General features: G+C 54.1%; 1 protein-coding gene across 1 annotated transcript in view; it reads right to left on the reverse strand.

Annotated features, from left to right (window-relative positions):
* IL4R (interleukin 4 receptor) overlaps window positions 1-11,949 on the reverse strand; it is a 22,546-nt gene extending 10,597 nt beyond the window's left edge. Inside the window, exons 1-5 of the mRNA XM_008066943.1 lie at window positions 11,873-11,949; window positions 9,303-9,441; window positions 7,380-7,531; window positions 5,800-5,951; window positions 678-834 (exon numbers count right to left, since the gene is read on the reverse strand). Of these exons, the coding sequence (XP_008065134.1) occupies window positions 678-834; window positions 5,800-5,951; window positions 7,380-7,531; window positions 9,303-9,441; window positions 11,873-11,942 (670 nt within the window). The 5' untranslated portion in view covers window positions 11,943-11,949. The remainder of the gene's footprint in view (window positions 1-677; window positions 835-5,799; window positions 5,952-7,379; window positions 7,532-9,302; window positions 9,442-11,872) is intronic.
* Between the last annotated feature and the right edge of the window lie 1,832 nt (window positions 11,950-13,781).

Genomic DNA, 13,781 nt, shown 5'->3' on the forward strand with positions numbered 1-13,781 from the left:
TCCTCCTCCGCCTTCCGAGTAGCTGGAACTACAGGCGCGTGCTACCACGCCCGGCTAATTTTTTGATTTATTGTAGAGATGAGGTCTCACCAAGTTGCCCGGGCGGGTCTCAACCCATGGGCTCAGGCAATCCACTCACCTCAGCCTCCCAAGGTGCAGGGTTACAGGCTGAGCCACCGAGCCCTGCTGTATTTTTTTTTTTTTTTGAAAGCGGGATTTATTGGGAGGACAGAAAAGCTCCCACAGTGGGAGGGGACCCGAAAGGGTTGCCCTATTTTATTTTATTTATATATTATTGTGAGATGAAGTCCATGGGCCTCATCGGACTACCGAAACGGCTGAGAGTCTTTATCCTACAGCCACAAGATGGACAGAGACCCACTCCCCAAATTTCCACAGGGAGGATAATCACCCACAGACCAGCAACACTCACACTGGATGGGTACATAAGCAAGAAATATGTCACTACAGTGTTCAGCCGTGGAAACAGTGGGCTTGCTTGTTACTGCAGTCTAGCCTTCCTACGGACTAATACACCACGTCTGGGGGAATTCTATTACTGCAGAGAGCAGCGTCCCTTGACAGGAAAGCCCAGAGACCCAGCCAGGGGAAGTGTCTGGCCACCGGGTGAAAATGGGGAGTGGAGACTCCCACTGCTCGGGGACCCCGATACTCACAGTGCCGCCACGTGATGCTGGGGCTCCACTCACTCCAGGTGCTGTTATACCTCTGAGCCCAGGCCTTCACCCGCACCCCGTAGGAAACCCCAGACTTCATGGTGCTGGCCGCGAGGCGGAGAGTGGGTTCTAGGTAGGTCACATTATAGATTCTGACCTGGAAGAGAGAACGGGGATTTCGTGTATCAGCAGGGGCCAGAGGGCACCAGTTCCCACCCTGGCTGCTGCCCTTTGCCGACCCCACAGTGTCTAAGAGCCAGCCAGCCTGGGTATCTGGGTGTTCCTTCTATTCAGACCACCACGGCGTGCCACCTTCATAACAGTGATGGAGTTGAGCAAGATAAGACGGGGCAGGGCGCCCGGGCCCCATACGAACTAGCCTTCTTACGTTACTCGGGCAAATGGTTACCTTGCTGAGTTTTCGTTTCCTCATCTGTAAAACAAGGGTAAGAGTCCTGACCATACCACCACCTTCCGGCTGTGCAACTGTAAGTGATATAACCCCTCTGGACTTCCATGGTCTTTTCTCCAAAATGGGATTAATAAAAGTGCCTGCCCCAGTGCTGTTGTGAGAACTCAACACTTAGAGAACAGGGCCCGGCACACCGGAAGTACAGGGTCTGAAGCACCATAGGGTCGATGCATCCCTCTCTATCCCACATGGGCTCCTAGCTTCCCTATAATCAAGCCCAAACTCACTGGCCTAGAATCTAAGGTTCTGCCCAATCTAGCCCCCACTGGGCAGTGACCTCCAAGACCTCTTGTTAAGCAAAAAATGTAAGATGTAGATTAGTATGCGTTCTCTGCTTCCTTTTATGTGTTTAAGAGAGGGAAAGCTGGCATAGCAATCACTGCGGACAAACCCTAAGAAGGTCCCTTTGACCCCCACTTTGACTCATGTCCTTGTGTCACCTGGTGTTTTTGAGTGTGGGTGGGACCCGTGACTTGTCTCTAACCAGCAGAATATGGCAAACGTGATGGGGTGTGCAGGGGATTGCAAGGATGTAATTAAGCAACTCTGCCTTGATGGCTTTGAAAAGGCCACAAGGGAAGGAACTGATCCAGCAAATAACAGTGCCTCTCAGACTCACAGCTGGCAAGGAGCTAAATGCTGCCAAATTCACATGGCTTGGAAGCAAACCTTCCCCAGCTGAGCCTCCGATGGAACCGCAGCCCCAGCCCATACCTTGATTATAGCCTTGCAAGACGCTAAGGCAGTAGACCTGGCTAAGCTGTGCCCAGACTCCCAACCTACAGGAACTCAGATAATAAATGTCTGCTGTTTAAAGCCGTGAAGGGGGTAGTAACATTATTATGCAGCCACAGAAAACTAAGGCAGTGATGGACGCACACATGCGCTTGTTAAAGGCAGAAACTCTCTCTCAAAGGGCGCCCTTGCCCTCTGTCTGCTCTCACTTGCAGTCCTCTCCCTCCTAGCAAGAGGCAACAGCAGAGCTTGACTTCTGGGGAGAGAAACAGGAGGCTGGGGTTGAGAGAATAGCAGAATTCCATTCTGAATCATTTTGTACCACTTGAATTGTTACCTCTTGTAAACTTTTCTTTTTACCCAATAAAAAGCTTTAGCCTCTCCAGCAGCTGTTATTTTTTGAGTTGTTGAAGAAAAAAAATGAAGAAAAAAAAAAAGCTTTAGCAAGTGAAAAATGAAATGAAAGCTGTGTCCGCAACCACCAATTCTGATGGCGAGTGAGTGGCCTGCATCCTGTGATGCCTCCCGCTGAGTCTGAGGGGATCCCCCTCCTTCCCCGTGCAGCCCGGGAAAGGTTTTCACAACAGAGAAGCGGCCTGCTGGCAAGCCCCTGCGGGAGGAACTGTGGGGAGCCGAGAGCTTTCCTGCTGCAGCAGGGCTGAGGGTGGGAAGTGAGTCTACTCTCCCCATCTCTTGTCTTTCTTTTGCAACCACTAGATGTATGTTACCAAAGAAACCTTACACCCTAGGAATGAGCTGGGAATTGGGAAATGGACTAAGAAACAAAAGAGAAACTAGAGCTTCTAAGGAACTACTTGTGGCTTGTTTGTTTTTTGAACAAGAAGGCCAGGTGTTTGGGAGACCCCTCTGAGAGAAATGCCCAGGAGAGAAAAAATTGCTTCAGGTTCTGGAGTTCAAATCCTGGGTTCAGATCCCAGCTCTACCATGTCCAGCTGTGTGACCCCGGGCAAGTCTGTTTACCTCTCCGGGCTTCAGTTTTCTCATCTCTAAAATGGAGAGACCAACATACAATATACCTTCCCACCTACAAGGCTTTCACAATAACTGCTGACAATATAAGAAATGGTAACCATTATTATTGTGAGCATGGCATTCAGGGCTCTAAACAGACCTGTGGCCTCATTTTCTGCTTTTTCACCACTCACTCCCACACCCCAGACCCCACATCCCCATAATTCTCAAGTAAATATTCCATGGCTTTTCATACCTCCAAACCTTTTCTCATGCAGCCCCCTCCACCTGATCTACCCTTTTCTTCCTTCCCTACCTAGAAAACTCCTATGCACCCTTCAGTGCCCAGGCCCAAACTCCCCTTGCCTAGATATCATCCAAGGGAATGAGTAGTTCCACTGCCAAAATGCTACAGTCGGTTCCTAATGTCTCTTCTTAAAATGTATCCAGTCTGAGCTGCAGCCGGTGTCTGTAGTATCTATCTTGGGTCAGGTGTCCACTGCTCAGGACAGGAAGACCCGTCCCTAGCTCCAGGGTTCGTCGTCACCGGTCTAAGCCCATCCCCTGGCCTGTGACGGCTCAGAGGGAGCACGTGGCCAGCTCTGGCCACCGACTAAATTCTTCAGGCTAGGCTCTGTCACTGAGAAGGGATGGATGGAGTAAAGTCTCCGTAACTTCCGTCCCAGCAACTAGAGAAGCTGGACGTCTCTGTTCTGCCCCAGACCTGGGGTCCCGAGACTTGGGGCAGCCCTGAGCAGCCGCATGCCCACCAAGCATGGCCCCAGCACACTGACCAATCCAATCCTGTGGCTGGTGCCCAGGGCCAGGCCCTAAACCCAGCGAGCATTTCAGCCAGCCCAGCTTCCCCCTCCCTGGAGTTTCCTTTTGGAAGCCGCTCCCACCTTTTCAGTCCATCTGGTTCGGGAGGGGGTGAGACCCTTCTCCTCCAGAGAAGGGCATGTGACTCATGCCTGGCCAATCAGAACATTCCATCAGCACGCTGTCTCTTCCTACAGCCAGGGATTGGTTCAGAGACTGCTCTGACGGCAGCTCGTGGCAGGCATGTGACTCACCCCCAGCCAATCAGAGCACTCCACCAGGGCCCTCTCTCCTCCCACAGCCAGGGGTGGGTTCAGAGACTGCTCTGCCTGCAGCACCGGTGGGCATGTGACTCATCCCTGGCAAATCAGAGCACTCCATCAGCACCCTGTCTCCTCCCACAGCCAGTGATTGGCTCAGAGACTGCCACGTGATCCATGCCGGCCCAAGTGAGCGTCAGCCCTAGAACATTCGTTGGGACTGTAAGGAAAAGGAAGGCAGAACAAAAATCCTTTTCCCACTATGGCTTTGGGATGTGGGCCTGGAGCTACTAGTGTGCCTGCCTAAAAACGAAGCCAACACAGAATAAAGGAAGGCCAAGAGCTAGACAGATTCCTGGAGGCTGGATCCAGCCATGCCTGAAGGTACCCAAGAAATAGGGAAATCAATAACATTTCTTTGGACTCTCTAAGTGGTACCTCTCTCTCCCTTCCAGCCCATCCTTGGGACTCCCAGTGGGCCTTGCACAGGCCTGGGACGTGAGAAGAAGCTTCATGGACAAAACCGAACCTGTCCCTTTCTCTAACATCTGTACACTCTCCCCGTGCTCTCTGAGTCCGTGCTATGTGAGCCAGCTGCCCCATCCCTGCTCCTTCCCCACATCCTGGCCCATCCTGGCCCAGTGCCAAGGGGAACCGACCTGGGAGATTTAAACCGACACCCTGCTGCGTCGCTGGCTTGGTCAAAAAGAGAGTAAGCAGCGACAGGTGCTAGTGTGAGAGCTTAAGTGGGCTGGTGCCTGCTCCCTGCCAGTCAAGGCAAGGCCTGCCTGGGTCCGGGACCCAAGGCGTGGCACAGAGAAGCCCCCCACAAACCTGAAGGAGCGGGCCATAGCCCAGTGTGCAGGATGCGAGGTGGGGGGGCTCTCCAAGGTCTGGGGCGTGCAGGAGAGAAAGGCAGGGCGCTGAGGACTGAGTGTGCCAAGCTGGGGAGTTCATCTGTGTCACACACTTCCTGCTCTCACAGCCCTGGGGGATGGGTGCTCTTGTCACCCCCATGTTATCAACGCGGAAACTGAGGCACAAAGAGGCTGCAGGACATGCCCAACATCACACAGCTGGCAGGGGGCAGATTAAGGCGCTGGAACCTGGCTCTGGGGACGCCAGGGCCCCTGGTGTCCCAAGCCTGTCCTTACAATGGGAGTGGGAGGAAAGCGGATTCGGGGGAAACACGGGTGATCGGAAATGACCTCCCTCACACCTGCAGCTGAAAGAGAGGGCCAAGCCCCCCACCCCGGCCGGCCCCTTGCTTAGTTGACCGTTTCCTCTCAGCGCTCCCTTTTTTAAAATTTATTTATTTATTTATATTTTTGAGTCAGAGTCTCCCTCTGTCACCCAGGACAGAATGCAAGGGCATGCTCACGGCCACTGCAGCCTCAATCTGCTGGGCTCAGGTGATCCTTTCGCCTCAGCCTTCCAAGTTGCTGGAACTACAGGCATGGGCCACCACACCCGGCTAATTTTGCCCAGTTGGAGTCCAAGGGAACCGACCCGGGATCACTGTCTGGCTTTGGGACTCGGGTTATCCAAGCATGCTGCAGATGTGCCACCCATGATCACGCGTGTCCCCGCCACCGGGAAACCCAGCGTGGCCCACGACCCTTCCTTTACAGATGAGGGACAGCAGGCAGAAGTCAGTCTCCCTCCCTGCACACCGGTCTCAGGGCACCCGGCAAATGAAAGGGCTTGCCCAGGGCACAGCCAGGGGAGAAGCTGGGTCTCCAGGTCCCCCATGTGCCGCCAGCCGCAGGGCCGGCCTCCCAAGCCCGCGGTCCCAGAGTCCGAATCTCTGCCACCCATCCATTCCCAAGAGGGCATGGAGAAACCTCAGCAAGCATCCACTCACGTCCGTGGGGTTGTCTTCACTGGAAATGTTGACCAGGTAGGTGAGCTCGTCATACAGGAAACTGTCACGCGGGTATGGGTTGCTCCAGGTAAGCAGCAGGGTGTCGGAGACGTTGGTGTGGACCGTGAGGTTCTCCGGGGCCCTGGGCTTCACTGCGGGGGTACATGGCGACTGAGTGAGGGCCCGGGAGGAGGCCCAGCCCCCGCCCACAGACCACAGCCCCTCGGGATGACTGTTGACATGTCCTTGGGGGGCACTGTGCAGACTTTCAGCAGGGACAGAGACGCACATGCCAACGCTGGAGGCAATGCTGCTAGACCCACACTGCGCCGTCGAGGGTCTTGTCTGCTTTTCCACAGCAGCAGCAAGTGGGGGGCCACAGCAGCTGACGCTCCATTTCCCACTGCCGCCCACACCGCGCACTGTGCTATTATTTACCCGGCATCTTTATTTTGATCCACCTGTTGTAAACCTTGGTGTCTTTTTAAGCCATCGTGTCCACCAGACCACTGGTTTATATGCCTGTGACGCATGTCATATGACGCATTACAATCGGCATACGAACATAGGTTTCATTTATATTAAATTCAGAATGTAAAAATTACCTTCCAGTTCACTCATGGGTCACTGTAAACAACCCCCCAACTACAGTGGATCAGGCCTTTGGGAATCACTGATGAGGGGGTGAATGTGAGCCCCGCAAAGGGGACAAGGGGGCTTTGAGTGCCGCCTCTGCTGCCGAGGAGCTGTGTGGCCTGAGGCCGGTCACTTGCCTTCCCTGAACTACATAGTTTATTCATTTGCAAAATGGGATACGAACTCTCTTCTGGAAACACAGGCTCAGAGAGGTAACATGACTTCCCCCCAGGACACACAGCCACGAGTGGTGTTTTAAACCCTTGTCACTACACCCCTCAAGCCTCTGGGGGAATCCCTGCAGGGACTCTGGGTGCCAGGATAAGGTCAGACTTCCACCTTCCATGGTCAAGACCATTCAAAGAAACAGAAGCTGACCGGTCCACAGAGGGTGGAAGGATTGTCCCAACTCCGTGTGAAATCTATAACAAGCCCAGCTGCCATCAAACACGCCTCATTTCAACACGCCTTCCTGGGCACTTACATACTCCATTTCTTGTTTTTGTTTTTTTTTTCTTTATTTTGAGTCAGGGTCTCACTGTGTTGCCCAGGCAGGAGCGCAGTGGCATGATCACGGCTCACTGCAGCCTCACCCTCCTGGGTTCAGGCCATCCTTCCACCTCAGCTTCCCGAGTAGCTCGCACTACAGGCGAGCGCCACCACACTCAGCTAATTTTTTAATTTTTTGTAGAGACAAGGTCTCACTATGTTTCCCGGGTTGTTTTTGAACCCCTGGGCTTAAGCAGTCCTCCCACCTCGGCCACCCAAGTCTTTGCCCACCCCATTTCACAGATGGGAGGACTGAGGCCTAGGAAGGGGTTTGGGAACATGTAGGCGGCTGTCTCCTGCTGCCTGCCTAGACCCTGCCTCCCGTGCCCACCTCCTCCCCAGCCCAGGCCGCTGTGGGAACACCGGCACCCCGCCCAGCCGCCCTGCCCCCTCACCATACTCGCTGGGCTTGAAGGAGCCAGTCCATAGCAGCTGCTGCCTGGCCAGCAAGGCTACCTTGTAGTTGTCTGTTGCGACCATGCCATCCATGGGCATATGGCACACGCACCCCGCACCTTCGCTGTTCTCGGGAACACACGTGAGGATCCTGCAGACACAGGGCTGGGTTAGGCTGGTCACGTGGAGGCTGGCGTGTCCATGCTTGTGCCCAGGGCCGGCCTCAGGGGACCTCATGCTCTTCCAGCTTCCTGGTCACCCCGACCTGAGGGCAGATCCAGAGCCTTGGGAGCGGCCAGGGTGTGGTGGGGACAGTGGTCTGGGGTTGCCCTTCTTGCTGGCCACAGCCCCTCACCTCACCCACCATGAACTCTCCTCATCCCCCGATCCTGGGACTTACCTCATCTCCAACAGCCAGTGAAAAGGAAGGATTGGTGGCACTAATTTATTTATAACCACACGTGTGTGTCCAGTGTTCCTCTGCCTGGCACGGTTCATGCCAGTGCACAGCAGAGTGGCATGCAGCCATGGACATATGCCCCATGCACTGCGGGATAATCCCAACGGGCCACCTCAAACAGCCAACCCACCCGTCACAGGCTAGGCCAGGGGTCCACAAACTTTCTGTGAAAGGCCAGATGGCAAATATCTTAGGCGTTGAGGGCCATAGAGTTTCTGTTGCATCTACTCAACTCTGCGGACATAGCACAAAGCAGTCATAGACTAGAGGTAAATGAATGAGCATGGCTGTGTTCCAATAAAACTTTATTTACAAAAATGGGGGATGGGCTAGACTTGGCCCATGGGCCATAGTCTGCCAATGGCTGGTCTAAGCCAATGGACAAAAGTATAGCCCGTCTGCCTAAGGATAATTGTAAAGATTAAAAAGCACAGCCCGTCTACCTTAGGATAACTTCTATCAGTGAACCACCTGACACCCATGCCACGTCCCACAGTTCACTCACCATCAAAATGACCTCCACTGCCAACACTGTGCCCCCAGTCAGCGTCTAGTCCAGTGATTCTCAAAGTGTGGTCTGGGGGGGTCCACCAGGCCAAACTATTTTCACAACATTACTGAAGATACATTCTTTGCCTCTTTCTCTTATAAGTGAACAGTGGAGTTTTTCAGAGGCTGCATGACACGTGTTGGCCTCCGTGCTCTAAGGACTTGCTGAATGTGGGCTTGTGTGTTGTTGTCATTTAAAATTTCTCAGTTTGGGCTGGGTGTGGTGGCTCACCCCTGTAATTCCAGTACTTTTGGAAGCCAAGGAGGGAGGATCGCTTGAACCCAGGAGTTCGAGACCAGCCTAGGCAACAAAGTGAAAACCTGGTCTCTACAAAAAAAAAAAAAAAAAAAGAAAGAAACTAGCCAGGCATGGTGGGGCATACCTGTAGTCCCGGCTACTTTAGAGGCTGAGATGGGAGGATCGCTTGAGCCTTGAAGATGGAGGCTGCGATGATCCATGATCATGCCACTGCACTGCAGCCTGGACAGCATAGTGAGACCCCCAACTCAAAAATAAACATAAAATTCTCAGCTTTGGGTTGTAATTAGGTAAATGTCGAAGAGCTACGTTATCTAGACAAAAGCTTTTGGGGGTTCTAATTCTTAAGTGTGCAGAAGGGTTCTGAGACCAAAAAGTCTGAGAACTGCTAGTCCAGTCCAGTGTTCCAGTCACATCCACCTGCCGCTTGCCACTGTGACTGCGAGCTCAGAGTACTGTGATGTGCTCCGCTGTATCCCATGCGACCTGTCCCCTGAGATGCAACCATGTCCCCTTAGCACTGCACCCGATAAGCTGCAGCAAACTGCATCTGGCACCTTGTGCTCCATGCTCTGCCCAGACCCAGCTAACTCCTGGGCCCACCCTTTGGGCACAACTTCCCCAACCCCCAGTCCCGTCCTGGCACAGGCTTACTCAGAGAGCAGGAAGTCCAGCTGGTAGGACAGGCGGAGCTCGGCGCTGCAGTTGATGGGGCCATTCATCTGCCACTCGCAGGTGGAGAGGTTGGCATAGTCGGAGAAGCAAGTGGGCTCGCGCAGGACTTTCATACTCCCTGGGGAGACACAGGTGTGCCCTGAGCCGCCGAAACCCCGACGGGGGACTCAGGCTGCTGGGGCAAGTGGGAGACTGGCCCCAACAGCAAAACCACGGTCCCAGGCAGGGCTGCGTGCCAATTTCCAGAGACCTGGGGCCAGGATCGGGACTCCTGAAGCTCAGGACACACACCCTGAGGTGCAGGGTTCACTGGAGGGGAATGAGCTGAAGCACCTTGGTCTTCCACAGACCTGACTCCTGGCCCTTGGCCAAACTGAAGGACGATGACGTTGCAACTTAAGGAGCGTCTTTTCGCCACGGTGGGCATCAGCCAGTGGCTCATCTGTCACTCGGCCCCCACCTCCGTCCCTCTCTGTGCTCGGGAGGCTGACCCCAGGTCTTGGTCCCCGTGCCCTGGTCTTCCGGCTTCCGGTCGGGGGTGACCAATGGGAGAGAGAAGATGGTTGGGCCTGAGGAGACACTGGGGAACTTCTTCTTTTAGCTCCCCCCCCGCAGCCCAAGCTAGCCAGTGGCCACACAGGGGCTGGAATCAGAAGCATGGACACTGGGTTTGCACAACCATCTGGCGGTGGACGCCCCTGCCTCGACGCCCGGCTGCCTTCTTGCTCCCATGCTCAGCACCAGGCCCATCTAAGCCGACATCCATTTTGCATTTGTCTGACAGATTAAGGGTTTACAGTGTTAAGAGGTGATCTTAGACACTGAATAAATATCCCTAGCTCGCCTCGTGTCCCAAACCAATCCTGACTCCTGCCCTGCCCCACATACCGGCTCCTCCCAGAGTCTCCTGCATCTCAGAAATGGCAATCATGCCAGGCACAGAGGCTCACACCTGTAATCTTAACATTCTAGGAGGCCGAAGTGGGAGGCTTGCTTGAGGCCAGGAGTTCGAGACCAGCCTGGGCCATCGCGTGAGACCTCGTCTCCACAAAAATAAAAAATATAAGCTGGGCACGGTGGCATGCACCTGTGGTCCCAGCTACTCAGCAGGCTGAAGTGGTAGGATCGCCTGAGCCCAGGAGGTCGAGGCTGTGGTGAGCCGCGATCACGTCACTGAGCTCTCCATACTGGGAGACAGAGTGAAATTCTTACTCAAAAAAAGATGGTGGGCGGGGGACTGACACCTGTGGAAACCTTGGAGCCATCCTGACTCCTCTCTCTGTCTATGGCTCCAATTCTAATCTGTCCTCACATCTGCCTTCTAGAGGGATTCAGAAGCCTCTCATCTCCCGTCATCTCCTCCACAGGCCCAAGTCCCCACATCCTCTCTCCTGGCGTCCTCCATGGTCCCTTCTCCACTTGGCAGCCTGAAGAGTTCTGTTTAACATCACAAACCCTGTGAGGTCCTTCTGACTCAGCCCACCTGTGTACTGACCTCCCTTTCTCCCTCCCCCTGCTCACTCCCCTCCACCACATCCCTCCCGTGACCTGCCTGGCAGGCTCTCAGGGCACAGCCTCTGCCTAGCTGAGCCTTCCCCAGATATCTGCATGGGATACCCTCCTTCCTCCAGCTGCACAGGTTTCCACCTTCCTCCAACTGGCTCAGCAGTCACCACAACGAAGCCTTCGCTGACCTCTCTCTTTTATTTGTGTGTATTTGAGACTGGGTCTCGCTCTGTTGCCGAGGCTGAAGTGCAGTGGCATAATCATGGCTTAGCCTTGACCTCCTGGGCTCAGGTGATCCTTCTCTATCAGCCTCCTGAGTGGCTGGGACTACAGGTGTGCGCCACCACGTCCAGCTAATTTTTCTATTTTTAATGTTTTTTAGAGACAGGTCTCACTTTGTTGAAAAGACTGGTCTCGAACTCCTGGCTTCAAGCAATCCTCCCTCCTTGGCCTCCCAAAGCGCTGGGATTACGAGCATGAACCACCACACCAGGCCTCCACCCTATTTTAAAATCATAATCTCTCCACTCCACCTGGCTTCCCCAAGCCTCCCTGATTCTGTTCTATGGTTTTTTTTTCCTTCGCTTTCTAAGAATCTTTTTTTTTTTTTTTTTGAGTTGGAGTCTCACTCTGTCACCCAGACTGGAGTACAGTGGCCGCTCCCGGCCACCGCAGCCTCGACCTGCTGGGTTCCAGCGATCCTTCCACCTCAGCCTTCCAAGTAGCTGGAACTACAGGTGCACGCTACCACGCCCGGCTAATTTTTTGATTTATTGTAAAGATGAGGTCTCGCCTGCCCAGGCGGGTCTCGAACCCACAGGCTCAGGCAATCCACTCACCTCAGCCTCCCAAAGGCACGGGATTACAGGCTGAGCCACCGAGCCGGCTCTAAGAATCTTAAGAATGTACTTAGAAGCAGGGCCATCTGTCATTGGCTGACCCTTCCTCTACAGTGTAATCTCCCTGAAGTTAGGTGACGTACCCCAGGACACCAACACGGAGTTAACAGTCAACAAATGAATGACTGGGAGGTGGCGACTTACCAGAGCCCACCACCTGTACCAGGATCAGGCAGCTCACAGGGACCAGGAGCACACAGCAGGGCGGCCCCATTGGGAGACGCTATGGCACCTGCAGAGAGAAGAGGGGCAGGTTAGCAGCGACCAGGCCTCCAGCAGAGCTCACCTCACTCCACACACAACCCTCCCCGCCCTGGCCACAGGCATCTCTGCCCACAGTGGGTCCTCCATGTTCACCGAGTTCTCTACAATAGTCACAAAACACCACCCCGTCCCACAAGCCCCAGAAGGTGTGCCCAGAACACCTGTCTCAGTGTGCTCATCCTTGGAGAGCCATCTCCACACAGTTCTCTGACTATTTCCTCAAAGCTGTCCAGAAGCAGTGGCTCACATCTGTAATCCAGCACTTAGGGAGGCTGAGGTGAGAGACTGCTTGAGCCCAAAAGTTAGAGACCAGCCTAGGCAACACAGTGAGACCTCATCTCTCCAAAAAATTTTTAAAACTTAGCTGGGCATGGTGGCATGGATGGCCTGGGAGGCAGAGGCGGAAGGCTCACTTGAGCCCAGAAGGTAGAGGCTGCTGTGAGCTGTGAGCGTGCCACTGCACTCCACCTGAGTGACAGAGTGAGACTGACTGAAAGAAATAAAAGTGAAATACCTGCTGTCACTTCCTAGGTGTAAACCTTGAGCAAGCTGTGCTTCAGTGCCTCAGTTTCCTTATCTGTAAAGTGGGGCTAATAAGAGCCCCTGTCTCACCGAAGCGTTGTGAGGATTAAGTGACCTAATACACACAGAGCCCTCAAACAGTGATCGGAACACAGCAAAGGCTCCAGTCATGTTACCAGTCGCCTCAGTCCATTCGAGCTGCTGTAACAAAAACATCTTAAGACTGGCCAGGTGCGGTGGCTCACACCTGTAATTCCAGCACTTTGGAAGGTGGAGACAAGAGGACTGCCTGAGCCCAGGGGTTTGAGACCAGCCTGGGCAACTTGGTGAGACCTGTCTCTACAGTAATCAAAAAATTAGCCAGGCGTGGTGGCATGTGCCTGTGGTTCCAGCTACTAGGGAGGCGGAGGAAGAAGGATCTCCTGAGCCCAGCAGGTCAAGGCTGTGGTGGCGTCAGTGTACCACTGCACTCCAGCCAGGGCGACAGAGTGAGACTCCAATTCAAAATAAAATAAAATAAAATAAAAAATACCTCAGACTGGGTAACTCATAAAGAACAGAAATTGAAAACTCCTATTTCTGCAGGCTGGGAAGTCCAAGATCCAATCTCCAGCAGATCCAGGGGCTGACGAGGGCCCGTTCCTCACCGGCCACACCGTGTTGCTGCGTCTTCACACAGTGGCAGAGGAAACACCCTTCCTTCAGCCTCTGCCACAAGGGCGCTGACCCCGTACATGAGGGCAAAGTCCTCGTGACCTCATCACCTCCCAAAGGCCCCCACCTCTTAATACCGTCACATTGGGGATTCGGTGTCGCTTACATGAATTCGGGGGCGGGGGCCGCCACATTCGGGCCATATAACACCAGTTATTCGCAATAAGAAAAAAGTGCTCAGAAGCAGAAACCAGAAATGGAGTCGAGAAGTGTGCACTTTCCCCCCCTTCTGGTACATGACGTCAACTTCCCCGTGGAAGGCAGCATACGGGGTTACCTCCCCTACAATGCTTCCAGCACCCATCCTCTGCTCACTGCTCGGAGTGTCTTGGGGTCTCATTCAAACAAGCGTCCCGAGGCCCGGCCTGCATTCTGCGAGTGGGCAGCCTGGCCCCACCTCCGTCTCCGCCTGGGCCCCGCCCCCTCCCCCCTGGGCCTTCGCCTTCGCCTTCGCCTTGGCATTCCACTCCTGCCATATGCACTTTACTTATTTCCTCACACACGCCACACCCGTTCCCACCCCACCCACCTTTCCATCACTTGGAGGGTCTTT

Source organism: Carlito syrichta, unplaced genomic scaffold (genome assembly GCF_000164805.1).
Source record: "Carlito syrichta isolate Samal-C Ts95f unplaced genomic scaffold, Tarsius_syrichta-2.0.1 Scaffold309199, whole genome shotgun sequence".
NCBI classification, from domain to species: Eukaryota; Metazoa; Chordata; class Mammalia; order Primates; family Tarsiidae; genus Carlito; species Carlito syrichta.